Genomic DNA, 27,826 nt, shown 5'->3' on the forward strand with positions numbered 1-27,826 from the left:
GAATTTCTGCAGCTTGTGGATTAACTGTTCTGTCACTTTCCATGTTTCACATCCATTAAGGAGCACAGATTTTACATTACTTTTAAATATCCGCAATTTGGTCCTCAGTGATATTTCCTTCGATCTCCTGATAGAGCGTAGAGTTGTAAAAACTCCTCTTACTTTGTTGATGCGGCTGTTAATGTTCTCTGTTGCACCGCCATCTGAGGTAATCATGCTTCAAAGGTAGCAAAACTTATCCACCTTTTCAATTATCTGGCTCCAAAGCTTAAGCTCTGCAGTGCTGTTATCATTTGCCCGCATGTCTGTAGTTTTTTGGGCGTTAATTTTCAAGCAACTTCCTTCGCTGCAGATTTCAGATCTTCCAGCTTCTCTTTCATGTCTTTGAGGCTGTGGGATAGAAGGCAAAGGTCATCTGCAAAATCTAGGTCTTCTAGATGTGTCCCATTGCTCCGTTTTATTGCTCTCACTTTATCTATTGCTTGCGCCATTACAAGATTAAGTACTATGTTAAAAAAGTATCGGTGAGAGCATGCAGCCCTGCTTAACCCCTGTTTTCACTGCTATTGGATCTGAAAGCAGACCTTAATGTTAAATCTGGCATGTGTAGTTTTCATAAATGCACTTGACGACAGCTGTTATTTTCTTGGGGTTTCCACTGGGTTAGGCATTCTCGAAAATGGGTACCCGTTTGTGCACCTCACTTGAATGAACATTCCCTCGCCCAACATATATCTATACAAAGCCAATGATTATGTAAAGCGTGCGGTACCCATATCTAAAAATTTGAATGTTTCTAGCTCACTAAGTAAAATCGATAGAAATGTAATTGTAATTGGTTTACACACAGTTGGTTTAAATACACCAGCAACACTACAAACAAAAAGTACTATTTAAAAAATTAAAACTAATTTCTATAGCTCTGGAAAATAACTAAATAAACAATATTCATAACTCCGCAGAAAGAGTAAATTTCTTACTTTTCCCTATCTAAATAAGTATTCTTCCACTTATTATTTTGTAAGCTACATAGTAAAACAGCTTATCTGAAACGTTCTAAATGAAAATGGTTAATATCTTAGCGCAACCCTGTAAAGCAGACAGGAGTAACGCCATGTACAATGGAGTGCGAAATTTAAGAACGAAAGTAGCTTTCGCATGATGTATCACTGCCAAGTAACACAAAAAATGATTCAAATGGCTATAAACACTTTGGGAATTAACATCTGAGGTCATCAGTCCCCTAGACTTAGAACTACTTAAACCTAAGTAACCTAAGGACAGCACACATCCATGCCCGAGGCAGGATTCGAACCTGCGACTGTAGCAGCAGCGTGGTTCCGGACTGAAGAAGTAATACAGCTCGATGAAATTTGGACCGTACATATAAAGAACTAACTGCTGCAGTGTAGTGCAGAAGGCAACTCAAAGAACTACACAATGAGACGAACAGAAATTACACTTTTATTCAAAGACATTCACTGAAGTCACCGCTATTGACTGGACATTACAAAAGGTGGGACGTGGTTCTTAACTGGGTGTGTGATCACCACGGACGGCAGTGCATGCTCTGCATCATACTCCCATGCTGGATTTATGGTTGGTAAGGAATTCTTGTGATGGGGCCTATTGCGCCACCACTGCTGGATGCTCATTGGTGAGTGTGGACGTGCTGCAATATGTCTCTCCAAAGCATCCCACACGTGATCGATGGGATTTAAGTCTAGGAAACTGTCATGCCAGTCCAGTCGCCTAAGTATCCTCTAGTTCCAAGAGCTCCTCTACTGTAGCTGAGCAGTTCGATACGGTCGCGCATTGCCATCCATAAAAGCGAAGTAATGACCGAATACGCCCCTGAAAAATACACGTGGAGAAGATTTACAGAGCCACAATAACGTTGACCAGCGAATGTACCGTCCTCAAAGATCTGGAGGTCAGTACAGCCATGAAACTATATGCCTCCCCACAGCATAACACCTGAACCACCGAAACGATCATGTTCGACTATGTACCTGGGTACGTCACGTGTTTTCATCTCTCGACATATAAGGGTACGTCCAACATTGTCGAATACGATCGTTTTGGTTGTCCAACTGTTAAGACGTGGGGAGGCATAATGTTGCATGCGTGTGCTCATCTCCAAATATTTGAACACTGTACACTCTTCGGTCGACCTTATTGTGAGTACTGTACTCCTTCACCATGTACGTTTCTTCGAGGGTGTATTCGGCTTTGACTTCATTTTTACATATGACAATAAGTGACCGCATCAAACTGCACAGATAGAGAAGTTTTTGGAACTAGAGGATATTCAGTGATTGGACTGCCCGTTTCCCAGACTTAAATCCAATCGAGCACGCTTGGAATGCATGAGAAGACGTTTTGCAGCATGTACACATGGACCAACAACTGTCCAGCAGTTGCCAATCGCGCTGGTGGAGGAATGGAACGCCCTACCTCTCCGTTTGGTCAGAGTTAACACGTCACAGAAATGGCCGACAAATTGACCGACATCATTAGAAAGTTATGTATTGCCGAGTGCCTTAGTCGGAAAATTTTAAGCACCTAAGTTCCAAACTTCATCAAGAAACATATTAATTCCTTCAATATATATAATGATGAGCGAAAACCTTACAACCACTGCCTATCGCGAGATTGAATGCTTGCTATTGAGGATGCAAACACGTAAGGAAAGTATATACTGTAATCAAAGCAGGAATGACGGAAGAATCATCTGAGTGACGATACCGGCCGCAAATGGCGAAATCCTGCGACATAAGCGACTTGAGCAAAGGGCGCATCGTTAGGTATGGCGCCTGAGAACGAGCGCCCACGAAACGCCGAAGCTGGTCGATCGTTCCCGGGCTACTATAGTGGCCGTCTGCGTAACGTGCTTTAAGGATGGTGAAAATACGAGTAGGTGACACAGTGTTGGACGTTCGCGTCACATTACAGACGTGGATATCAGAGGCTTGCCCGCTCTGTAAGGCAGTATAAGTGGCGATCTGCGACAGATCTGACGACATTTACAATGTTGGTAGAAGCACAAGTGTTTCGGAGCACACGTTCAGCGTACATTGCTGAACATCAGGCTCCGCAGGAGACGAGCAAGCGTGTTCTATTTTGACTCAGTACCATCGTCAATTACGTTCGCAATGGGCACGCGATCATCGGAATTGGACCATGGATGAATGAAAACGTGTCGCCTGGTTGGATGAATGACGTTTCTTGTTACACATCGGATGTAGTCGTGCAGGCCGTTAGGGGAAGTAACACATACATTTATTTGGGCTTCCATGCGACGTAATTATCGAAGCCACCATGATAGCTGTGGATTATGTGAACAGTATTTTGAACCATCGACATCCTTTCACGCTTCATGTCTGCCCTGACAGTCATAGCATCTTCCAGCATAATAACTGCCGTGTCACAGGACCCTAATTATTTTACAATGGTCTGAGGAGGATGATTCTGAACTCATGTCGATGTTTTTGCCATGATATTCACCTGATCTGAACCAGATAGCACACATTTGGCATACTATCGGGCGCCAGTCCTGCGCCCACAAAGCACCGACCTGTAATTTACGAAACTGCTTGACATCTGGTGCCAGACACCTCTGATACACTACCAAGTATTTGTGAATATATACCATGCAGAATCGCTGTTGTATTGCGTTCCAAAGATTGACCAACATGCTATTAAATAGGTGGTCATAATGATTTGGCTCTTCAGTGGTCCCAGCTTAATAGTCACAACGCTATAATTGGATGAATTCGGACTAATACAGCAGGGTACCTACAATCATTTTCCCTTGTAGCAATCGCGAATGGAACATGAAAAGGACAAGAATAATCCAGCCAAAACCAAAGACGGGCCACTCGGCTCCGTCCAACCACTGTGTCATCCTCAACCAATGGCGTCATGCAGATGCGTATGGAGGGACGTCAGCACCCCAGTCTCCCGACCGTTGTCTCGTTATTACACTAGTTACCGCTACTTCCTCTTTCACGAAGCTACTCAGTTTGCATCACGAGACTAATCGGACCCTATTTTAGTCCTCCCACCAAGGCAAAATCCATGTTCAAAGAACCTTTTTTCCTCCATTTCCAGTCGGGAATCCGTCATGCAATTTTTCTGTATTATTAATGTTACATCATATCGGTACATATAGTGCAATGACGTACCATATTTGAGTATTGGTGATTTTATCAGGGTGAACATTAATAAAACCGACAAACTACAGCGACGGATTCTTGACTAGAAATGGAGGGAAAAAAAGTCCGTGTCCAGAAATGGACGGTGTGCGTGCAACGACAACAAATCGTCCCGGAACACAGTACCAAGCTGCATCGTATCCACGTCTCAACAGATGTTCAAAGCGGCCTTATGGGATGGTATATCATGCAGGATACACATAATCGTACTTTTGGACCATGTTGGCAGGCCACTTCCCTGGAGTTATACTAGGGTTCACCTCAACATCCTGTAGAACCTGGCTTCTAAATCTAGTGTACGCACAGTCCGCCGCTTCCCTGCACGTTCTTCTGTCTGAAAGGGCCCATGCTCACACAACCGCCCAAAAAGGGCTTTAAATGTTGTGTGATGTGGCTGCTGTCTGTGAGGATACTTGGTTTGGTATAGCCGTGCTGCCTCTCGACCGTTTCCATCTCCTTGGCAGTACACAAACACTATGTCGGCTTATTCCCGATATGAATACCGGAACATTCTGCTGCTTTCAGTTCGCCGCGTCAATCACACAGCCTGTATCCAACAAGAAACAAAGAGCACGTGATTTGAGCGCCAACTACCGTCGTAAGGGTGCGTCATCGAACTTTTTTTCTCTATTTCCAGTCAGGAATCTGTCCCTGTAGTTTGTCGGTTCTATTAATGCTCACCCTATATATGCTGTAGCACCCTAGGGGTAGGGCGCAACGGTGGGTAGTGTATCGAGTTAAGGAGGTCCACAGTTGACCATCCAAGGATGCAGATCATGTCAATTCGGAGATTAGGTGCCTGTCTGATGCCCTAAGTCGTTAAAAACAATATTAAAGTTGCAAACATTTATGGTCCACAGAATACTACAGTTTCGATACCCACATTCAGACAGCTAAAGCTGTTGGGGACAGCGGTGACGTTCCTGCGTGGAATACACCCGTCAGCACACAGCTGGGCGGTGCGTTGACTCAGCTGCAACGACGACACAAAGCCAGCGATCTGGCCTACGTTAGCATTCAGCTGCGCCAACGCCGAGTGAGCCTACACACAGCTTCCGTGAAATGATGCTCACGACTCCCGTGACCCCATCGTAGACCGCACACAGGAAAGGCGCCTACCAGCTCTGCTCGGAGTACGTGAAGTCCTGGAGTGGAGTGCTGTCGCCTCCCGACTGGTGAAAAGTCTGCCACGCGGATGGAGGCGGGCAGCAGCAGTGGCTCACACCCACGACGACAGGTGACGATCTAGAAATAATTTAAATGCCAAGATCGCTTAAATACTGTTTATTGGATAACCTGTTTCAACACACTAAAGGTGCCATTATCGAATCTGAATCGAGCAGCGGTCATGCACCAATAGTTTTATCTTGTGACTTCGGTTTTAAATATCTTACGGAAAAGAATGACCATGAGAGCAGTTGTGTTTCATTTTTTGTGACAATGTTTTTGTATCAGCTAGTCTACCTCATGTATCGTTATATCCAAATGGTTTATAAATGTTAATCTACATTCAGATCCGCTGATGGCACCTTTAGTGTGTTGAAACCGGTTATCCACTAAACAGTATTTAAGCGATCTCGGCTTTCGAATTATTTCTAGAACAGAGTGATCACCCCCACTACGCACTATGTGTTCACTGCAAAAAAGCTGACGATCTGCTCCCTGTTCATGCTAGTTAAGCCTCCAGAGGACTTCCTGGATGGTGGCGGCCACAGCTCTGTCAGTTTTGACTCGGTAGTTGGTACTTCATCTTAACAGCGTCTAAGTTTCTTTAGACTGAACTCGCTGCTCCATAGAAGATCTAAAGCGACTATACGAGCAGATGGAGGCCTCCTCTCCAGGCTGGATTTCTAAAAACTGATTAGCCACCAGAACGGAAGTAGGATTTATACAACACGGGCTTGTGTGCTCTGCTACTGCGAGGCGGTAATAAAACCATCCTCCCAGCTTTTCTTGTTCAGTCACCGTCTGAAATGTATCTCAACTCCACCTTTCAGGAGCGGTAGTAGGCGTATTCTGCAGAGCTAAATGTTTGTTGTTGCTTCCAACTCAGGCTCCCTTGAGATACCATTATGACGATATCTCTCTGTCGCCATGTCATTCTGCTACGTTGCTCGCTCGGGCAGGCGCCATGTCGCTGACTGCGCGGCCCCTCCCGCCGGAGGTTCGAGTCCTCCCTCGGGCATGGGTGTGTGTGTTGTTCTTAGCATAAGATAGTTTAAGTAGTGTGTAAGTCCAGGGACCTATGACCTCTGAGGTTTGGTCACTTAAGAACTCACACACTTTTTTTTTTTTTTTTTTCGCTCAGGCGCACAGCTCATTCAGTGTGTCACCAGCCATAGCTTCCGTGTTCGCTGCTGCACCATCAACGGTCATTTCTCTCTGGAATCCTGCCTGGCTATTGACCCGTTTTGCCCTGCTTCTTGCGTCGCCAAGAAAGGTCTTTGAAATTTTCCTGACTACACCAAGTTAACTATACTGGTGTACTACAATACACTCATGTACATCCATACAAATTTCTCTTCTCTGCTTCCTCTTGTACACGACGACAGACTCAAATGGGCAGCCTACTTGTGAGTTTAAAGCAAATATATAGAACTCGTTTCTGATCTTTAACATGCAGTGCTCTCAGTAAACGTGTGACGCTCTTCGATGAATTTCCGTTCCCCGCACTCCTTCCACTGTAAGGAAACGCACTACACCCATTTCTCTGTTTTCAGGGCTACTAATTGCAGTGGATGGTCGACGTGTGTACGTGCTCGCTCTGTAGTAACGTGGATGTGCGCCCATGTCTCTCTTACGGCGAGTTTTGGGCTTTAGCGCTCTCATAGTCATGACATTTCCTTCCGTAGGTAATGGAATTACAATAGCTTCAGTGATTTTCATTTTAAAACCTCGCTCGTTTCTTCTTTTCTACATACATACACTGTAAGTCACCACACAATGCACGACGGAGGGTATCTTGTACAACTACATTAATTCACTTTCATGTTCCACTCTCAAATGCCGCAGGAGAAAAACGACTGTCTATATGTGCTTCTGCGCAAACCCTATTTTCTCTACTCTTGTCTTCGCGGTCCTTATGTGAAATGTACGTTAGTGCCAGCGGAATCGTTCTGCAGTCACGTGAAAATACCTGTTTTCTAAATTTTGTCAGTAGTGTTTCTCGAAAAGAACGTTGTCTTCCGTCCATGGTTTCCCATTTGAATTCCTTAATACTTGCGAGTTGATCGAACCTACCAGTAACAAATCTGGCAGTCTGGCAGCACACCTGTGAATTGCTTCGATGCCCTCCTTTAATCCGACCTGATGAGGTTATCAAACATGCGAGCGGCCCTCAAGAATGGATCGCACTAGTATTCTCTCCGCGGTCTGCTTTATAGATGGTTCAGATGGTTCAAATGGCTCTGAGCACTACGGGACTCAACAGCTATGGTCATCAGTCCCCTAGAACTTAGAACTACTTAAACCTAACTAACCTAAGGACATCACACAACACCCAGTCATCACGAGGCAGAGAAAATCCCTGACCCCGCCGGGAATCGAACCCGGGAACCCGGGTGCGGGAAGCGAGAACGCTACCGCACGACCACGAGCCGCGGACCTTTATAGATGAGTTGCACTATCTTAGTTCTCCCTTCTTTCGGCCTTAAGCACTCGATCCATTTCACACCGCTTTGCAACGTTACGCTACGAACTTAATCGACCTGACTGTATCAAGCACCACGCCACTAAGACTACATTTGCATTAACTTACATTTTTCTACATTTATAGTAACCTGCCATTGATCACATCAACTGGAAATTATAAGTCATCTTGTATTCTACAGTCACTCAATGACGACACTTTCCTGTATCATCAGCAGACAGTCGCAAGTTGCTTCTCAGCCAATCCGTCAGATTGTTTATATATGTAGAGAACACTGGGTTCTACCACTTGAGAAGTCTTTGAGCCGCTCACATATTTGAGAAACTTATTATGTATGCTCGGACTTTCGTTAACAATTTTCAGTGTGGTACGCTTTCCGGAAAGCTAGGAATATAGACTCTGCCTGTTGCCTTTCGGCCATGGTTCACAGGATATCGTGTGAGAAATGGACAAGCTGAGTTTCGCATGAACGATGCTCCCTGAATCAATGCTGATTTATGAAAAGATCATTTCTTGTCATGCAGACAAGGTAGTGCCCATCCGGTGCTGTGGTCATATTTTGTGGTTGAAGACTCGCTAGTCAATGCATGTGAGCCTCGTTTACAAGTATCGACTGATTCTACGCAGACATCAGCATTGTTGCGCATTGTTGTATATGAACCCAAATGATGCAATAAGACATATCAACTATGCGGGAATCGATCTTATTGCCCGTTTGTTCTCAAATGCTGATTTGCACCCTTCCACGTCAAAAACATGTGTTTCGCTTGCTTTTGCGTTTCCACTCTGTTTGACGGTAATTGACGTTTTATCTTCCATACCACTGGAGATAGATCTTTGGTGTTAATACGAGTTTCAGACTACTATCAGTGAAGTAGGCATTGTGACTATTAAACCTCGTCTTTCGGATCAAAGTTATACTGGTAACGCTTCGAAAACAAATTTCACACGCCTGCCCGTGTCACCGAGCGGTTCTAGGCGCTACAGTCTGGAGCCACGCGACCGCTACGGTCGCAGGTTCGAATCCTGCCTCGGACATGGATGTGTGTGATGTCCTTAGGTTTGTTAGGTTTAAGTAGTTCTAAGTTCTAGGGGACTGATGACCTCAGATGTTAAGTCCCATAGTGCTCAGAGCCATTTTTTGAAATTTCACACGTCTAGAACCTAGGATGTTGACCGTGGTCTGCCAGTTAATGTTTCCTGCACCGATAATGGTGTAATTCCGTCACATAGTGAATTCGCGCGCCATACGTTGCCCATAGCACGGGGTAAGCGGGAACTGATCCTTCTTCCTCGACCACACACAAAAAAAAAAAAAACTTTTCACATTTTCTCAAACTTCTTGGACATGTATCATATTTCAGATGTTCCATTACTTTTTACACTGAAAACTTTCTCTTACAAATATTGTTAATATAAAATACCTTTTTGGCAGGACATGTTTCTTCTAATGATTCTCTGACGTATTGAGAAGCCAGGAGTTTGTTGCTGAAATGTTATGAGCATTCGGTATCATTGCAGGATTATCCTTTTGATGCACTACCTAACCATAAGTGAGAAATGGTTTAACAACTGAAAATGCTATATTCTCTTTTCTCTGTGAGGTTTTGGACGGATTAAATAAAAGGTTGCGAACGCTAGGTGTTTTCTTTGATTTAACGAAGTACCCCAAACGCTTTAAAGTCTAAACTGAAGAGTTTCCTCATGGCTCACTCCTTCTATTCTGTGTTGACCACAAAATATTAATGCAGAAGCTGGACCATTATGGAGTAAGGGAGGTAGCTTACAATTGGTTCACCTCTTACTTTAAGAGCAGAAAGCAGAAGGTAATTCTCCGCAATATTAAGAGTGGTAGTGATGTTCAGTCCCAATGGGGCACTGTTAAGTGGGGCGTTCCCCAAGGGTCGGTGCTGGGGTCACTGCTGTTTCTTATTTATATAAATGATATGCCTTTTAGTATTACAGGTGATTCAAAAATATTTCTGTTTGCTGATGACACCAGCTTGGAGTGAAGGATCTTGTGTGTAATATTGAAACATTATCAAATAATGTAGTTCATGAAATAATTTCGTGGCTTGTGGAAAACAATTTGATGCTAAATCACAGTAAGACTCAGTTTTTACAGTTTCTAACTCACAATTCAACAAGAACCGATATTTTGATCAGACAGAGTGGGTATATTATAAGCGAGACGGAACAGTTCAAGTTCCTAGGCGTTCGGATAGATAGTAAGCTGTTGTGGAAAGCCCATGTCCAGGATCTTGTTCAGAAACTAAATGCTGCTTTATTTACCATTAGAACAGTATCTGAAATAAGTGACACTTCAACACGAAAAGTAGTCTACTTCGCATATTTTCATACGCTTATGTCATATGGTATTCTTTTTTGGGGTAATTCTTCTGATTCAGAAAGGGTATTTTTGGCTCAAAAACGGGCTGTTCGAGTTATATGTGGTGTAAGTTCGAGAACCTCTTGTCGACCCCTATTCAATAGTCTGGGAATTCTGACATTGCCCTCACAGTATATATTTTCTGTTATGTCGTTTTTTGTTAGCAATCTTAGCTTATTCCGAAGAGTTAGCAGCTTTCACTCAGTTAATACTAGGCAGAAATCAAATCTGCATGTGGAATGCACTTCCTTGACTCTCGTGCAGGAAGGAGTGCACTATTCTGCTGCATCCATTTTCAATAAGCTACCACAAGAACTCAAAAATCTTAGCAGTACCCCAAACGCTTTAAAGTCTAAACTGAAGAGTTTCCTCATGGCTCACTCTTTCTATTCTGTCGAGGAGCTCCTGGAAGAGCTGAAAAATTAAGCAAATTCCAGTGTTACATTGTTGATTTTCTTTATTTAAACTTACGAATTGTCGCTTGAATACGCTTCTTATATTTCATTGTATCTGTTTCCACTATCGTGTTATAATTTCATGTATTGACTCGTTCCATGACCATGGAGACTTCTCCTTAATTTGGTCCCACGGAACAATAAATAAATAAATAAAAAACTTTTGATTGTCTGTGCAGACTGCTTCGTCCGAGCGCGCGTCGGCTTCCGGCTGGACCGGTCGGTGGTGCTGACTCAGCTGGAGGGTTCGCTGATCGCCTGCGAACACGCCTGCCTCGTTGAGCAACGTTTTCCCTGCCTCTCCTTCAGCTACAGGTCAGCACTGCTGCATGCTAACGGTTGCTACTAATGACACTTGCTTTGGATTCTCTGCTTCAGTTCACCGAGCAAAGTGATATGGCGCAGTGGTAAGACACTGGAGTTACATTCGAGTGGACGCCAGTTCTAATTGTCGTCCAGCCATCCACATGTAGTTTTATCCTTTGAAAAAGACACGGAAAATTTTATCCTCCATCCTTCACCAACCAGAGCGTGTGTACTATCTCCAGAGATCCCGTTGCCGACTGAGCATTAAACCCTAATTTCCTTCCTTCATTTTCCAGTTACCAATGGATTGGCACAGTTTTTAAGAAAGTAGATTCGTACTTCAGATGGAGGATATTCAAACCACCATCTGGACATCCTTAACTGTATTTTTCTTCGCTTAACTGAAGCGAATACCTGGATTTATATCCTTTAGTCAGCTCTGTTCCTGGAATGTTCCTGCAACCAGTCCACGGGTAAACTCCTTCCGCACGCTTGTCGAAGTGAGCATATGCTCTGTGTTGTATTCATTAAATACTCTTAGCGCCCAACAAAAATGTCGCAGGAAGAGAACACCCTATCGCTGAAAGCAATTGCTGTTATGTGGTGCTTGCTTGCACGCAGCTACTATAAAGCCTCATCACAGGTCCAAACATGTTTAGGCAAACTATAGCAGAAATTATGGCAACACAGATTAGCAACAATAATTTATTAAAGTAACTTATACCTCACGTCAATTGAATGTGAAGAGAGTGAGTGGCAGTGTAGTTCAGAGTCCTTTGCACTGATCAGTCTTTGAACACTAATCTAATCCTGAATCCAATAAACGATTATTAATATGACTTGTAGGATTTCCAGTTGGGCTCTTCTGGGTGGCGAGTGTATACAGATCCTAATTCTGTCTTGATACACGGTGCTGATACTGTCGAACTAATTTCTGTGGTGATACCAGCGTAGTGGAACACTCCGTCTGCTTATATCTGTGTTTGACCAATGGACGTTCACAACGCGTGACACTACAGGTCTAACGATTGCCAGCAGCCGACTCCGGCGGAGAGTGAGTAACTATTGCAGAAGAGTTTAATAATTATTAACTGCACTTTTAAATGCATGCAAGCTCTCGATAGCACTCGACAAGGTTAAAACCTATATGGGTACCGTTCCATTGACGTACTGATATCGCGTGGACCCTACATGCAGCCGCGCGTTTACGAAGTTTGTCGGGCAAGCTGATTAGTGTGACGTCACAGGTTCGTTGAGGGGCCCGTATTTCACGTGTACCCCGGAACTATATGGGTGACGAAATGCGAAAGCATAACGTAGTCTGAGTTGTGTGCGCCCTGTATGGCGCGTAACCAGAACTATGTTGCGCCTCTCTGGAGGCTGGTCGTGCTGAGTGGCACCCTCTCTATGTATGGCTGTTTATTGATGAACACAGCACTCTGCCTCGATTACCAAGGGGTGATGATGATGTTTGGCTTGTTGGGCACTCAACTGCGTGGTCATCAGCGCCCGTACAAAGTCCTAATTTTTACACAGTCTAATCTTTACACAATCCGATCTAGCCACTCTCACGAATGATGATGAAATGATGAGGACGACACAAACACCCAGTCCTCCCGCAGAGAAAATCCCCAACCCGGTTGGGAATCGAACTCGGGACCCCGTGATCCACAGGCAGCAACGCTAGCCCCTAGACCACGAGCTGCGGACATTTCCAAGGGGGATAAAGCAGTGAATGTGGCAATCAACTCGTGTCTTGAAAAATGGGATTAAAGTCCTTGTCACGCAAACCAGACTCAGATTTCCTGTGGTTTTCCGAAATTTCTTTCCTTCCTAGCGTTTCCTCGTTGTGCGTGGTCATGTTTTCGCGATCTGGTAAAATAATTTAACTTTAACTCTGAATCTGGATCCCGTTGCTTACGCCACAATCGTCAGTTAACCAAAGGGAGGTAAGTCATATGCGCCGTCTGTCTGTGAATCCTGTGAACTTGTCAGAATGAAACTTTCTCTCTTTAGCGGAGTGTGTGCTGTCTTGTAAATTAGTGGCAAATTAAAACTGTGTAAACTTCGTTTTGTGTGTTATCGTACTTTCATTGTTTCCGTATGGTATATTCTGAAGCAGAGACTGGAAGCTGTCCCAGCATTTGTGCAAACGAGTCTTGAAAACAGCCTAAAAACCACACTCAGTCATATACATGCCTTTTTTTAATTTTCCGATAGGGCCTCCTTAAACCCTTTCCGGCCCACCTTATACACATAATAAATAATACCTCAATCGCCTCAGGCTTGTAGCTTGTAATGATATATTCGTCATAAAATTTGTCCTGAAGCGTGTTTCACACTAGTGAAGTAAGTCTTCTGAAAACCAAAACTTCTTCTGAAAAGCATATGTGCTTCTTCCTGAAAAACAAATAAATAACTTCGTCTTTTAAACGAATGAAATAACCTCTTCTTGAGGAGGACAATGTAATTCCTTTTCTTGAAGTAAAATATAATTAAATTCATTCTTAAAAAATCATTTGAAATATATTGAACAAAGACACATTCTTCATGAAAACAGTAGATATTTTCTTGAAAAAACAATAGACTTTTCTCGAAACACAATAAAATTTTCTATGTAGGTACCTCAGTCGACAATACTGAGAAATATTCCCAAAAAATTGTAGAAAAATATCTTTATATTTCTGTTGCAGCTATGTGAGCATATTTTTCAATACAGACCTCAATGCCTCGATAAATATTCAACTCTGGCAACTGGAGAGATCGGGAAAGACGTGCTGTTTCATGCTTGTAATTATAAGACCAATACTAGACATGTGAGTAGCAATAACATTGTCTTTAAAGACGCAGTATCCTGGAATTCAGGTCGCTTGCAAGAAGTTTGGCTCTAGCGCCTCAACTACGGAACTTTTATTTTTATAGCCCCCGTAGCACTGTTTTCGTTGATACTTTGCTCTCTAGACGCATATCAAGCTCGGAAAAACTTTCGTCACAATGATCTTGTAACCAGAAACAACAGTGTTCCTTACTGGCTCCCGTTTGTATCATTAAGTTCTGTTCTTCACCTACTATTCGTTTATCAAACACAGTTCAACAAGAATGTGTGTACTGTGATGACAGTGCATATAGTAGTTTTCAGTACCTCACCTAGATTTCCTCTTGCTGTCAGGGATTCACTGATTAACCCGAAACCACCAGCTTGCCTACATCGAAAGGACAGGTATGACATTTGATCAAAACAACGATGATACATATAGTGGAAACTCGAATAACTTCCAGAGATGCTTTGCTACAGGAGACAACACAGTACGTAATTCCATTTCACGTAATTCCATTTCACATAAATCACGAAAATAAACTCCTTATAACAGGATGCTCTTGTAAGTTTAAGCCTTTTACATTTTATTTATAATCGTGTTTGTTTTTCTAAAACAAAAAGGTTATAATGTTACAGGATGACTTACAATGATGCTGAAGAGGCCATATTTGTCTGGATAAGAAATATTTCTTTTAATCGCTGCATACAATCCTACTGCATTAAGTGTGGAGAGGAGGGAGGGAGAGGGTATACGTACCGAGGAAGATAGCTACAGTTTGTGTGTACTGCAGTGTTCTATAAGTAACACTGGAATCACTACCTACTACACAATTACAATTTACCGCAAAATTCCTGGTTCTTTCCTGTGTTCGCCGCGCGGGGTAGCCGCGCGGTCTGGGCGTCTTGTCACGGTCCGCGCTGGTCCCCCCGTCGGAGGTTCGAGTCCTCCCTCCCTTGGGCATGGGTGTGTGTGTCATCCTTAGCCTAAGTTAGTTTAAGTTAGATTAAGTAGTGTGTAAGCTTAGGGACCGATGACCTCAGCATGTTTGTCCCATAAGACCTTACCACAATTAATTTTTTTTTCTCTCCAGTGTTCAATCAGGCGAGTTATTTATACGCAACCACCAACGTGTCGACACCGCAGTCAAGTCCGACCCTCAGTTCGAAACGTTGAAAAATCTGTACGCGACTCATCTAATGAAGCTACACTTTCCAATCCACGATGTTCCAATGCTGTAACGTCAAGAGCGTAGGTGAATCGCCGTCTCACATGATATGACATGAACAGAAATTCTGTGGCGGCTGTCTTTTTGCGTATTTCTCTAATATTTATAAACCCCTCCGGTTTCATGTTCATCACTGTGCGACTTGTTTACATAGTTCCGTTAGTCGTCCGATGACCCACTAATGTCTAACTGTACCATCTGTGTGGTAAACGGTGCGACTGCTACGGTCGCAGGTTCGAATCCTGCCTCGGGAATGGATGTGTGTGATGTCCTTAGGTTGGTTAGGTTTAAGTAGTTCTAAGTTCTAGGGGACTGATGACCACAGATGTTAAGTCCCATGGTGCTCAGAGTCATTTGAACCATTTTTTTGGTAAACGGTGCAGCTTGAATATTAAATTCTCGCTGCATTTGTGTACGAGGGTTGGAACTTTGATAGTGGCAACTATTTATTTAGAAGTTATACGAAATAGAAACATGTTTCAAAGTTTTACTGACCTTCAAAGTCGTCACCGGCATTGTACATAACCTGCTGTCAACGATGTGAAGTCGCAGTATTCCTTAGCAGCGCCAGTTTTGTGTCGATTCGAATAGAGCTATTATTGCCCGACGACTCTCTGTAACAGTTCTGAAGCGAATCCCACAAAGTGCTTCGTTCATCTTAGGAATCAAGTTGAAGTTATAGGGGCTTAAGTTATGGGAGTGTGGTGGGTAGGACAGCTCTTTCCAGACGCATCGATCAAACAAATCAGTCACAACTCACACCGACTGCACCCGAAAGTTGTCCTACAAAATAATGGACAAGTTCTGTAGGAAGTGTCCCAGCTTCTCTCGCTAAGCTGTTCGTTTTTGGAACACAGCCTGCAACACAATACTCGGGCGCATATGGCGCAAGTTGATCGATGGGTCTCTACTACACAACACACTCACTGGACTTAACCTGCGTAAATGGTATCATAAAAAGAGAAATGTTACATTTCAGAATAATGCATGAGCGGAAAAATTATAGTTCCCATTCATTCGCAGTTAGGTCCTCATTGTCTTTCTGTCAGTGCCCATTGAGTCTAACTGAACATGTGAGAGAGGTCTCAACATTCACAAGCATACATCATTATACCAGCGGAAAAATCGTCATATCCGAGCACAAAAAATACGGGTATGTACCTGTTCATTTAAAAGACTATGACTGAAAAGTGGAGTGCCTGCTGCCTGAATGTACCTTCCTCAGCGCATTTAAAAATTTTCCCAAAAATTTGGGCATGAGAACATATTAGTGCTTTTTTTAACACGCAGCTCACCTCAAACTCCCACTCGCTCCCCTAACTGTGACTTATAACACAACCACTGTCTAATGTCTTCCAATATTTATTACTTTTACGTTTCTATGTCACTGAGGCTGTCTTTCTCTCTCTTTGCATAAAAAAACGCTAATATATTCGCATGCCAAAATTTTTGGGAAAATTTTGAACAATGCTGCGGAAAGTAGAATTAGACAGTTGCTACTCCATTTTTCATTCAGAGTCTCTTAAATAAACCGAAAAATATTCTCATTTATTGAGTTCCAATAGGAGCATTTCTCCGTTGGTACCCTTCTTTTGCAGCCGGGCATGTAACTCATGAACAGAAATGCATGTCTGTAAAATTTAGGTAGTCTACTTATGTGAAATTGAAGTAAAGCAAAAGTAGTTTTTCGCTTCACACTGGATGTTACGGACAAATAAAATTTGCATGTGAATCAGTACTTCAACACGTGGTTCCAGGTGACAACGGAGACACACTACAGCATATTTCTACGTGCTGCGTCACTTTAGAAACTACTTCTTCGCTTCACACCGCATTTTATGTGCGTATTTTACGTGTACTGCCGGTCGCTGTGGCCAAGCGGTTCTAGGCGCTTCAATTCGGAACCGCGCTGCTGCTACGGCCGCAGGTTCGAATCCTGCCTTGCACATGGATGTGTGTGATGTCCTTCGGTTAGTTAGGTTTAAGGAGTTCTAAGTCTAGGGGACTGATGACCTCAGATGTTTAAGTCCCATAGTGCTCAGAACCATACGAACCATTTTTTACGTGTACAAGTACAGTAACTCCGAGCCTCTGTATCTCGGAACCAGATAACGATACATAGAAAATTTTCAATATTGTTCCAGATCGAGATCATCAAAATTGCAGACATTTGGTTTGCATAGCTGTCTCGGAATCCGCGACTGGGATTTGGTACCAAAAGAAAACAAGTTTTTGAGGTATTTCTCGATAATCGATACAGATTTTTGAAAACGAGGAAATGGCTCTTCTAGATTAACGCCTAGAGAATATATCGATAAAATTTAACCAGTTTGCTACAGTTATTTATTATTTAGATTTCGCTTCATACCGGATTTTACGTGTAGAAGTAGGGTTACTTTGAACCTCTGTATCTTGGAAACGGGCAAAGACATGAAAAAAGTTTCCACGGTTGTTCGAGATTGGGATCTAAGAACATATCTCAAAAATTTCAGCCATTTGGTGTGAACAGCCGTCTTGGAATCCTCCGCTGGTGACGGCGAAAATGTAGTAATAAATCCATTTTTTGCTGTTTTCCGAGGAACCACCCATGAACAAATGGTGCCTACATAAGTCTCATTAAGCCCACAACAGACCACATCAAAAGCAAGAAGAACCAACCCATTTGCTTCATTTACCTAACCAGGAGGGAGTGAGTAATATTCGTACGTTGTCCCTGTACTGTAGGATAGTGAGATTAAGGCGATCTTCTGTTGGGTATACAAATGGTCTCTAGTCCAAGGGCTATCCAAAACACTTGCCCCTACCATTTTGCCACCAATAGAACCGAGGTATGAGCACCGTGAAATCCCATTTTTATGTGCGGAGTTTTGGAACATATTAGGTACGTATGCACACCGCTGATATCTTGTCCTGTTATTGAGATGGTGCATTGTGTGGTGTTCGATGCAACCCGCCATTTTTAGCGTGACTGATGTAAACTGTCCCGGCTGGCCCACTGTGCGAAGAAGCGTGTGGCTCTCTTATTATTTATTTATTTATTTATTTTACTTTTTCTGACCACACTGCAGTAAACAATCTCTACCACCTAGTGGTCATCATTACACTAACATCACATGCCGAAAGTGGTAACATGACGTTGGCGTTGCGTTGTCAACATCTATACATGCTACAAATTAAAGCCTTCGCCACGTGTTTCTATCTGTATTTGAAGACTAATCTCAGGACCTACTGTAGGGATTTTGAAACGGTTTTCGCTAATAGACCGATTCACAACGAAACTTTTTGTAAATCATTCTATGTTACACTGCGGCGACAAAACTCATGGGATATCTCCTAATATCGTGTCGGACCTCTTTTTGCCGGCGTAGCGCAGCGACTCGACGTGGCATGGACTCAACAAGTCGTTGGAAGGCCCCTGCAGAAATACTGAGGCATGCTGCAGCTATAACTGTCCATAGGTACGAAAGTGTTGCTGGTGCAGGGTTTTGTGCACGAACCGACCTGTCGATAACGTCCCATAAATGTTTGATGGGATTCATGTCGGGCTATGTGGTTGACCATACCAAACGCTCGAACTGTACCGAATGTTCTTCAAACCGATCGAAAACAATTGTGGCCCACTGACGTGGCGTACTGTCATCCATGATGGCAGCAGATGGATTCCAAGTAGCCGAACATGACCATTTCCAGTCAGTGATCGGTTCATTCCATTTGAACACAGTCCATACAATTATGGAGCCACCAGTAACTTGCACAGTGCCTTGTTGACAACTTGGGTCCATGCCTTCGTAGGGTCTGGATCACACTCGAACCCTACCATAGCCTCTTACCAACTGACATCGGGACTCATCTGAACAGGTCATAGTTTTCCTGTCGTCTAAGGTCCAATCGATATGGTCATGAGCCGTGGAGGGGCGCTGCAGGTGATGTCGTACTGTTAGCAAAGGCACTCACGTCGATCTTCTGCTGCCATAGCCCATTAACGACAAATATCGCCGCATTGTCCTAACGGATGCGTTCGTCGTACGTCCCACATTGATTTCTGTGGTTATCTCACGCAGTTTTGCTTGTCTGTTAGCACTGAAAACGTCGCTGCTCTCGGTCGTTAAGTGAAGGCCGTCGGCCAGTGCGTCGTCCGTCGTGAGAGACAATGCCAGAAATTTTGTGTTCTCGGCACACTCTTCACTTTGTGGACCTCGGAATATTGAATTCCCTAACCATGCATGTAGCTCCAACTAGCATTCCTCGTTCAAAGTCTGTTAATTTCCTTCGTGCCACCATAATCACGTCGGAAGCTTATTCACATGAATCACCTGAGTATAAATGACAGCTTCCCGAATACTCTGCCTTTTTAAAACTTGCGTACGCTGTACTACCGCCATTTGTATATGAACATGTCGCTATCCCATGACTTTAGTCACCTCAGTATATTAACAAGTCACACGGCCGTATACAGTGTGGTCCATTGATCGTGACCGGTCCAAATATCTCACGAAATAAGCGTCAAACGAAAAAACTACAAAGTACGAAACTTGTCTAGCTTGAAGGGGGAAACCAGATGGCGCTATCGTTGGCCCGCTAGATGGCGCTGTCTTAGGTCAAACGGTTATCAACTGCGTTTTTTAAATAGGAACCCCCATTTTTATTACATATTCGTGTAGTACGTAAAGAAATATGAATGTTTTAGTTGGGCCACATTTTTCGCTTTGTGATAGATGGCGCTGTAATAGTCACAAACGTATGGCTCACAATTTTAGACGAACAGTTGGTAACAGGTAAGTATTTTAAATTAAAATACAGATCGTAGGTACGTTTGAACATTTTTTTCGGTTGTTCCAATGTGATACATGTACCTTTGTTAACTTATCATTTCTGAGAACGCATGCTGTTACAGCGTGATTACCTGTAAATACCAAATTAATGTAATAAATGCTCAAAATGATGTCCGTCAACCTCAATGCATTTGGCAATACGTGTAACGACATTCCTCTCAACAGCGAGTAGTTCGCTCTCCGTAATGTTCGCACATGCATTGACAATGCACTGATGCACGTTGTCAGGCGTTGTCGGTGGATCACGATAGCAAATATCCTTCAACTTTCCCCACAGAAAGAAATCCGGGGACGTCATATTCGGTGAACGTGCGGGCCATTGTATGGTGGTTCGACGACCAATCCACCTGTCATGAAATATGCTATTCAATACCACTTCAACCGCACGTGAGCCATGTGCCGGACATCCATCATGTTGGAAATACATCGCCATTCTGTCATGCAGTGAAACATCTTGTAGTAACATCGGCAGATTATTACATAGTAAATCAGCATAGCCGGCCGCGGTGGCCGTGCGGTTCTAGACGCTTCAGTCCGGAACCGCGAGACTGCTACGGTCGCAGGTTTGAATCCTGCCTCGGGCATGGATGTGTGTGATGTCCTTAGGTTAGTTAGGTTTAAGTAGTTCTAAGTTCTTGGGGACTGATGACCTCAGATGTTAAGTCCCTTAGTGCTCAGAGCCATTTGATTTGGGTGTGCGCACAGGTACAGCGTGGAGGCGCGGGTGCCCCAGAGCCGCTGCATGCTGAGCGACGTGGAGCTTCGCCGCATCGACCCGTACACGGCGCTGGTGCCAGACCGCGACTACGACATTTACTCGCGCGAATGCCCAGTGGACGTCGGCGGCGGCGGCGGCTACGGCCACGACCGCCACGACCACGACTACGGGCGGCCCCCAGTGCCTGCCCCAGCGCCGCCGCCCCCGCCGCCACCACCACTGCCTCCACTGCCGCCATCGCAACCCGATGCAGGTACCGTCCGCAGCTGAGGAGAATGTGCGCAACAGGAATGCGGTATAGTCTGTAAAGTGCATTGCGTCGTACTCTAAACGGAATAGCACGCGCCGATCTCAAAACTTTTTCTTGAAAACAAGTACCTCACTATTGTAATTGTGATTGGCTTGAAGGGATTCGAACGAAATAAATATACTATACTAAACCTAATTCCGTCCGTACAGGCCATGAAGGCCCAACGGTACCGACCGGCCGTCATTTCATCCTCAGATCACAGGCATCACTGGATGCGGATATGGAAGTGCATGTGGTCAGCACACCGCCCTCCCGGCCGTTGTCAGTCTTCGTGACCGGAGCACTACTTCTCAGTCATGTAGCTCCTCAATTTGCTTCACAAGGGCTGAGTGCACCCCGCTTGCCAACAGCACTGGACAGAGCGGGTGGTCACCCATCCAAGTGCTAGCCCAGCCCGAGAGCGCTTAACTTCGGTGATGTGACGGGAACCGGTCTTACCACTGCGGCAAGACCATTGGCAGATAAATATACTGCCTGAGAAAAAAAGCGAAGCACCCAAAAGTGGAGGAGGAAATGAAATGGAACTTCACGGGTTGAGAGAGAGGATATGAGGTGTTATTTCAGTGATTACAGCAGCGAGGCAATTTCACAAAGAACTTAGCAGTATGAGACCGCTTATCAGTGTGGTGCACCCGCTCTGGTCTGCATGATGCACTAATTCGGTTGCGAAAGGTGTCCAAAAGCCGTTATTTCCTCCAGCGACGCAGTCTAGCCCAGAACTGTTGTAACTGGTCCTTTATGTCCTGGACTGACATTGGGCCGGAGTTGACGGCCGAGCTGATCCCACACACGTTCTATCGACGATAGTTCTGGCTACGGTGGTGCCTCACCTGCATGTAGACCGTTCGTTGACACACGTGCCATGTGTGGATCAGCATTCTTCTGTTGAAAAATGGCACCACGACTCTTTCGCATGAGAGGTAACACATGAGCACATAGGATGTCCGTGACGTACTGTTGTGTCATCAGTGTTCCCTCAATCACTGCCAGCCGCGACCTGAAGTCATGCCCGATGGCTCTCCGCACCATGAGCCCAGGAGTAACTCTGCTGTGCCTGTCCAAAACATTGGAAGAATGGGGCCTGCCCCCAGGTCACCGCCGCCATACACGCCGACGATGGTCATCCGTTGTAGTGTTCAGTCGCAATCCGTCGCCGAACCCAATGCGACGCCATTCATCAGCAGTCCATACTTCCCAACCACTTCTTGGTCACTGCACCTCTGCATAAGCAACTGTACGCGTTCTGGTGTTAACTGCGGCCAAAGGGACGGTAGCTCCGTGTTCCAGCTGGTGCTAGCCTCTGGCCAATGGGTCTGGGTGACTCAGAATGTTGCACGCAGTCCATTACTTGTTTCCGGATGGCAGGCTCATACGAAGGAGTTACAATGTGCTTGGTTCAGAATATGGTGACCGTCCTGTGTTGTGGTCAGACTGGTCGACCGGAGCCTTGACGAGACGAGTATCCCTGCCCCCACGTTCCCAACCAGACCCTTATCATACCCCACACATTTGTATATTCCACAATTCGACCAGCTGGACAAATGGTGACCCACAATGAGGCCCCTTTCAAACACTGTCAGGTGCTTATAACGCCGTCTCACACGGTTACGCGGCTTCTCCTTGTCCTCCACAATAACCCCCCAACATCAGACACAGTTAAAGCCCTTTTTATGCCTAACTAGGATTGTTAACAACACCAAACACGAGCAATACTACTGCACACTGATGGCCGTTCTACTAATCACAGAGAACTGCAACTCAATCATTTACATATCTGCCGACGGTGTGTACGTGTACGAAGCTGCATTGACATTCAACCATGCCTTTTAGGTGGTTCACATTTTTGTCAGACAGTGTATATTAAATCGTCTCACCTCTTGAGTGCACTGATACTTTCCAAAAAAAATCAATCAAATTCTCTTTGTGTGCACATGGTATCAGTAGCTGATGTATAAATAATTTACTAATAATATTGGCACTCTGAGTGCAACTATCGAATTCAGTTTTTTTCGTCTCGATATACGTTTCCTAATATTCAGTTAAAACCTGGTCATTTATAGGGTTTTCATGTCCGTTTCTTGCTTATAATGTGAATGTCATCTCTGCATGTACGTTTCACAAGAATTTTCCTCTTTCTCACTGGTGTTGTGAATAAAAATTAAAGGAAACTGGGGACCGATAAGTCACGAACAAATGAGACACAATAAGGATGTTTACGAAGTCTACTGATACGGCAATATCTTTGGATGGCGGTAACACAGACCATGCGCAGGGGAAGGGAGCGAAGGGAAGGAGCGTTTCCTCCCTGCCTACCTCATGCGTCGTAGGCATTCTGCTCAGCTACCGTTCCTATTGTACGTCCATGAACAGCCGTCGTCTGCTTGCGGCGATAGCTCTAGCTAGTACAGCACATGCTACTCCAGCCCGCACCTGTAGCCGCGATCGTTAAGACACGCTGGTTTGGTGGTAGACTGTAACATTACATGTAGTGCAAGAGATTTAATTTAAAGGACAACAAGAAGAGGTCAAGTAGTGAGGTGCAGTTACTTATATCCAGACTGCGTTCCACTGTCATGGGTTGAATCCCAAATCTCTCCGCGATATCAGATAAAACTAAGCAGTGTGCCAAATGGTGGCACTCACTTCGGGTGACCTCATTACGAGGTGCATTTAAGTTCTATGGCCTCCGATTTTTTTTCTAATTAACTACTCACCCGAAATCGATGAAACTGGCGTTACTTCTCGACGTAATCTCCCTGCAGACGTACACATTTTTCACAACGCTGACGCCATGATTCCATGGCAGCGGTGAAGGCTTCTTTAGGAGTCTGTTTTGACCACTGGAAAATCGCTGAGGCAATAGCAGCACGGCTGGTGAATGTGCGGCCACGGCGAGTGTCTTTCATTGTTGGAAAAAGCCAAAAGTCACTAGGAGCCAGGTCAGGTGAGTAGGGAGCATGAGGAATCACTTCAAAGTTGTTATCACGAAGAAACTGTTGCGTAACGTTAGCTCGATGTGCGGGTGCGTTGTCTTGGTGAAACAGCACACGCGCAGCCCTTCCCGGACGTTTTTGTTGCAGTGCAGGAAGGAATTTGTTGTTCAAAACATTTTCGTAGGATGCACCTGTTACCGTAGTGCCCTTTGGAACGGAATGGGTAAGGATTACGCCCTCGCTGTCCCAGAACATGGACACCATCATTTTTTCAGCACTGGCGGTTACCCGAAATTTTTTTGGTGGCGGTGAATCTGTGTGCTTCCATTGAGCTGACTGGCACTTTGTTTCTGGATTGAAAAATGGCATCCACGTCTCATCCATTGTCACAACCGACGAAAAGAAAGTCCCATTCATGCTGTCGTTGCACGTCAACATTGCTTGGCAACATGCCACATGGGCAGCCATGTGGTCGTCCGTCAGCATTCGTGGCACCCACCTGGATGACACTTTTCGCATTTTCAGGTCGTCATGAGGGATTGTGTGCACAGAACCCACAGAAATGCCAACTCTGGAGGCGATCTGTTCAACAGTCATTCAGCGACCCCCCAAAACAATTCTCTCCACTTTCTCGATCATGTCGTCAGACCGGCTTGTGCGAGCCCGAGGTTGTTTCGGTTTGTTGTCACATGATGTTCTGCCTTCATTAAACTGTCGCACCCACGAACGCACTTTCGACACATCCATAACTCCGTCACCACATGTCTCCTTCAACTGTCGATGAATTTCAATTGATTTCACACCACGCAAATTCAGAAAACGAATGATTGCACGCTGTTCAAGTAAGGAAAACGTCGCCATTTTAAGTATTGAAAACAGTTCTCATTCTCGCCGCTGGCGGTAAAATTCCATCTGCCGTACGGTGCTGCCATCTCTGGCCGGTATTGACAATTTTAAAACAATGCGCATGTTTCTATCTCTTTCCAGTCCGGAGAAAAAAAATCGGAGGCCTTAGAACTTGAATGCACCTCGTAGTACGCTGGTACTTGCTGGCAGTTTCTCCCTTTTATCTCACAGTGATAATTAGTCAAAAACAACACCATGTTCTAAGCATGCAATGATAACCTGTGAATAATCAGTTTATGGTAGCACGCAGCACTCATAAGCTCGTCGGACAAAACATTGATCACCCCTTTAAAGAGGGCACTGGTTGCTTTGAGTCACTGTGAATGGTGTAGAGCTGGTACCAGCCGGTGCTGAGAATGAGTTGTCGCGTTTGGACGTGCCCATGACTACATCGTGACTGAAGTTACCCTGCCTCAACGCCGACTGCCCAATGTGTCTGCAGGGAATGGTGTGCTACTCGCAACCGTGTCACCCGGGGTAAGAACTGTGGTCGCAGAAAGATCTTTACCAATCGGAGATGAGTGTTACGCCTTGACAGTGACGATTGATTTCAAACCCGACAGTAGTTGCTGGTGTCACTAAATGCAGGTCCATCTCAACATGGGCCGAGTGGTTCTAGGCGCTTCAGTCTGGAACCGCGCGACTGCTACGGTCGCAGGTTCGAATCCTGCCTCGGGCATGGATGTGTGTGATGTTCTTAGGTTAGTTAGGTTTAAGTAGTTCTAAGTTGTAGGGGACTGATGACCTCAGCTGTTAAGTCCCATAGTGCTCAGAGCCATTTGAACCATCTCAACATGTCTGCGAGGGAACATTAAGAACGGAATTGAATGCAATGGACATTTTGAGTCGGGTACCTCGCAGAACGTCTTGTTTCCAACGGTACATAAAGTTGCACGTCTTCAGTGGCCAAAAAAACACACAAACTGGAGAGTACCTGGAGGTACACGTGTAGTGTGGTCTAACGACTCGCAGTTTTGCTGCTATTGAAATGATAGAAGGCGTGGAGTACACCAAAGGCCATTGAGGCGTTTATTGCGCAGTGTGTGGAGGGTGTTGTTCAGGTGGGAGGTGGTTCCGCAATCTTTTGGAGGTTTTTCTCGTACCATGACTTGAACCCATTCATTCATGTTACTATCAGTATGATCCAAGACGTTTATTTCAGCATTCTGTGAGACTAAATGTTGCATTTTCTTCTACAACATCGTCGTGAGTTTCCTGTGAACATTCCTGTCTTCCAAGGCGTCAACAGGGCTCCATTCATTCGCTATTGGTTTGACAAACAGTTAGGCAACCTCGAATTGGCCTCCACACTAGCCAATCTTAATTCCATAGATGTGCGTAACCACACTACGCACTTATGCTATTCCAGCCCCCTATTTTCAGCGCTCCTGTGGCGTGAGCGCGACATGTGGGCAAATAAAACGGCGAAGGGTCCCTCTATGACACCCCCCCCCCCAGTTCTGCAATATCCTTAGTGTCATCAGTGCACGTTTGTTGCACACATTATAAACGGACATTTAGAAATTTCAACACCAATTCAACAACGAGGTTGCCGGGCGCCTGTGGGTTAGGCAACCTCGTCGACATACTCTGGCAAGGGTTTGCCTACCTTCAGGCGCTAGAGCAGTCGTAAGGCTGAGTACTATCAAAGTTTCTGACAGGCACGAAGTTTCCTGGGTGGCACTGAGGGCGTTGGAGAACTGGGGGGTGGGGGGGGGGGGGGCGAGGGTGTTAGAAGAGGGATGAGGGATTCTTCGCCGGTTTATTCACGACATGTTAATGTTGCACTCCTGCGTGATCACGCCGCAGAAGGGCGGCAAACAGCACGGCTAAAAAAAGCATAACTGTGATTTGCTCCTTCTAATCACGTTCAACTTTCGTCGCATTGTTTTGAACGATCCGCTGTGGTTCCAGCCGCTACACGTGAGCAAACATTGCCGTCGCGCATTTTTGCCACTCCCTGAGACCTTTCCGTGTCGATTCTGAGCGACGGTGTGTCTTAACTGCTTTTCTTGGCTACCTATAAGAAAATCACATGATTTCAACGCTAGGTGTCACAGTTCTGACCTCCACCGCAGATATGTTAAAAGAAGGAGCGAAATGTGGGTAACAGGGACACTCGTCAGTCGATTCACAACAAGGAAAGGCAAAAGGCGTTCAGAATAAAGACACTTCGACTGTCACAATTTTTTCGGTAAACTGTCGAACTATTCGTAATACAGTTCCCGAATTTACTGCCCTCCAGGAAAGTTCTCGCTCTCAAATTATTCTTGTGACTGAGAGCTGGCTGATACCCATAGTGGAAAGCTCTGAGATATTTAGCGAGTCGTGGGACGTATATCGGAAAGACAGATTAAAAGCCATAGGAGAGAGAGTTTTCATTGCAGTCAACAAAAAAATTATCTCTATTGCTACAGAGAGGAGATAAGCAGTTGTTAGTATCTCACTTAGATAGTGAATGGAGTGTTATGTGCTTAGTGAGTGGAAAAAGGATGGAAAAGATCCACCATGGTTTAATAACAAAATTCTGAAGATGCTGAAGAAGCAGAGGCTGTTGCACTCTCGGTTCAAAAGAGAACGCGTAAATGACGACGAGTGAAGTTTAGTAGAGATTCGTGCGTCTGTAAAAAGATATATGCGCGAAGCATACAGTAACTACCACCGTCATACCTTATCAAAAGCTGTGGCAGAGAACATGAGAAAATTCTGGTCCTATGTAAAATCACTAAGCGGATCTAAGGCTTCCATCGAGTCCCTTGTTGACCAGTATGGTGTGATAGTTGAAGACAGCAAAACGAAACCCGAAATTTTAAATTTCACGTTCAACAAATCGTTCACGCAGTAGAACCGTACAAACATATCGTCATTTGACCATCGGACAGATTCTCGTATGGACGACATAGAAATATGCATACCTGGCGTAGAGAAGCAACTTTAAGATTTGAAAACAAATAAATCACCAGGTCCGGATAGAATCCCAGTTCGATTTTACAAAGAGTACTCTACGGCATTGGCCCCTTACCTAGTTTCCATTTATCGTGAATCTCTTGCCCAGCACAAAGTCCCA

The 27,826-nt window shown here is 44.7% G+C and overlaps 1 protein-coding gene across 2 annotated transcripts in view; it reads left to right on the plus strand.

Annotated features, from left to right (window-relative positions):
* LOC124721875 overlaps window positions 1-27,826 on the plus strand; it is a 524,898-nt gene that overhangs the window by 398,497 nt on the left and 98,575 nt on the right. For both annotated transcript variants that reach the window (XM_047247017.1, XM_047247018.1), the window contains 2 exons: window positions 10,890-11,025; window positions 20,598-20,863. In XM_047247017.1, coding sequence (XP_047102973.1) covers window positions 10,890-11,025; window positions 20,598-20,863 — 402 coding nt within the window. The remainder of the gene's footprint in view (window positions 1-10,889; window positions 11,026-20,597; window positions 20,864-27,826) is intronic.

This window comes from Schistocerca piceifrons, chromosome X (genome assembly GCF_021461385.2).
Source record: "Schistocerca piceifrons isolate TAMUIC-IGC-003096 chromosome X, iqSchPice1.1, whole genome shotgun sequence".
Classification (NCBI taxonomy): Eukaryota; Metazoa; Arthropoda; class Insecta; order Orthoptera; family Acrididae; genus Schistocerca; species Schistocerca piceifrons.